A 1,843-nucleotide genomic window follows, 5' to 3' on the forward strand; every position below is an offset into this window, starting at 1 on the left:
TCCCAGCCTGCACCCCTCCTGCCCCGGGGCCCGAGGGCGGGGCTCTGCGGGCTCAGTGTCCGCTCCCCGCCCGCCCCAGTGGTGGAAGAACTGCAGGTCCAGATCCTGAAGCTGCTGCTGAACAATAAGGATGAGAATGGGGTGAGTCCAGGCGCCTGTGAGGGTCCCTGGCCCAGCGGGCGGGGCGAACCCAGCTCCCAGCACGGGCTAGTCCGGCCTGGAGCAGCATCCTCAGCTCATCACAGCTTCATCTCCCGCCCCCGAAGGGCGAAGCTTCTAGGTACATCTTCCTGACCAAGTTCCGGAAGTTCCTGCAGGAGAATGCCAGCGGCCGGGGGGTAGGTGTCCGCCAGGCGGGCAGCCCACCGTGGCCCTGGCTGGGTTGCAGGCTCTGCCCCTGGGCTTCTGCCCCTTCTCCGCCTCCTTTTTCCCACTGAGCCCTGGTCCTCTGCCCTCTGCCCAGCGAGGACCCTGGGAAAGCTTCGGATGAGGCGTGGGCTGGGCTCTGGGCTAGAGCAGCGGCATGTCTGTGCCCTGTGCCCACAGAACATACCCCTGCTCTGCCCCCCTGAGTACATGGTCTGCTTCTTGCACCGGCTGATCTCCGCCCTGCGCGGCTACTGGGATGAGTACAAGGCTTCCAACCCCCACGCCTCCGTCAGCGAGGGTGAGTGGGCCAGGCCCGGCTTCGAGGCCGGCAGGGCCAGCCAGCCCTGGGGTGGTCTGCAGTCCTGGGCCGGGGCTCCTTGGGCTCCGAGGTGCTGGGCCCTGTGTTTGTGAGGGACACAGCCCTTAGGGGTCGGGGGAAGCTTTAGGCGCCCTGCACTGGGGGAGACCCCGCGGGGGCCAGGCTCTCATTTTCCCCTGAGCGCCCCCTTCACCCCAGTTTGTGCCGTTGCTGGCACTGACCTGGGATGGGGCAGGGTGGAGGTAGCCGAGGCCACACTGTGCGCCTGGGGGGTTGGTACCACCCAGGGGTCCCCTCTGTGCGAGGCCAGAGTGGAGGGGGCAGCCTCGGGGAGGGTCCCTGCGGGTCTGACTGCCGGCCCGGCCGCCGGCTTCGCGCAGAGGCCTACGTCCCGCCCCAGGTCTTCTACAACGGCAAGGTGGACTACTTCGACCAGCAGCGCCTCGGCGGCCTCCTCTCTCACCTCCGCAAGACCCTCAAAGGTGCGTGCGGCCGGTGGGGACAGGTCGGGCTGGGTGGACAGGGAGCCGGCTCTGCGGTGCGTGCCGAGCTACCTGTGTCCACTAGAGGGCGCCCGAGCACCGGCCTGCGGGCGGGAGAGGCGGCTCTGCCCACTGGCCTCTTGTCTTGGGTCCAGCTGTCCCTTCCCTGGAGCACCCCCACCCCCACCCCGGGGGGGCCTCTGGGAGCCCTGCAGTGAGGCGGGCACGTGTGCTGACAGAGTGGGGACCCTGGGCTCTGGGCGAGGTGCCGGGGCTGGAGTTGCTGCCTGAGCTGTTTTGAGGGGTGAGCACGAGAGGCTGCAGGGCCAGGGCTGAGAGCACAGTGCAGGCCACGCAGGGGGGCCAGAGCAGACGGCCCAGGCGCAGGGGACGCAGCGGGGTGCCCCGAGAGGAAGAGCGAAGCCGGGGGCCGGGAAATGAGGCCGGGGTGCAAGGGCAGAGCCTCCGACAGGGACTGTAAGCTCGTTGCCGGCAGCGGGGAGGTCGGGCTGCGGCTGTGCTTCGAGGGGGGTGAGGGCCAGGAAAGGGGACGGGTGGCCGGACTGGGCTGAGAGCCCTGCCGTTCCTCCCAGATGACCTGGCGTCCAAGGCCAACATCCTGATCGACCCCCTGGAGCTGCAGGCGGCCACCATGGACGACCTGGACGAGGAC

At 69.1% G+C, this 1,843-nt stretch overlaps 1 protein-coding gene across 1 annotated transcript in view; it reads left to right on the forward strand.

Moving 5' to 3' along the window:
• Positions 1-1,843, forward strand: part of RNF123 (ring finger protein 123) — a 26,986-nt gene that overhangs the window by 11,369 nt on the left and 13,774 nt on the right. The window contains exons 13-17 of the mRNA XM_014538995.1: positions 7-141; positions 267-338; positions 547-667; positions 1,069-1,170; positions 1,764-1,843. Coding sequence (XP_014394481.1) covers positions 7-141; positions 267-338; positions 547-667; positions 1,069-1,170; positions 1,764-1,843 — 510 coding nt within the window. The remainder of the gene's footprint in view (positions 1-6; positions 142-266; positions 339-546; positions 668-1,068; positions 1,171-1,763) is intronic.

Source organism: Myotis brandtii, unplaced genomic scaffold (assembly GCF_000412655.1).
Source record: "Myotis brandtii unplaced genomic scaffold, ASM41265v1 scaffold207, whole genome shotgun sequence".
NCBI lineage: Eukaryota > Metazoa > Chordata > Mammalia > Chiroptera > Vespertilionidae > Myotis > Myotis brandtii.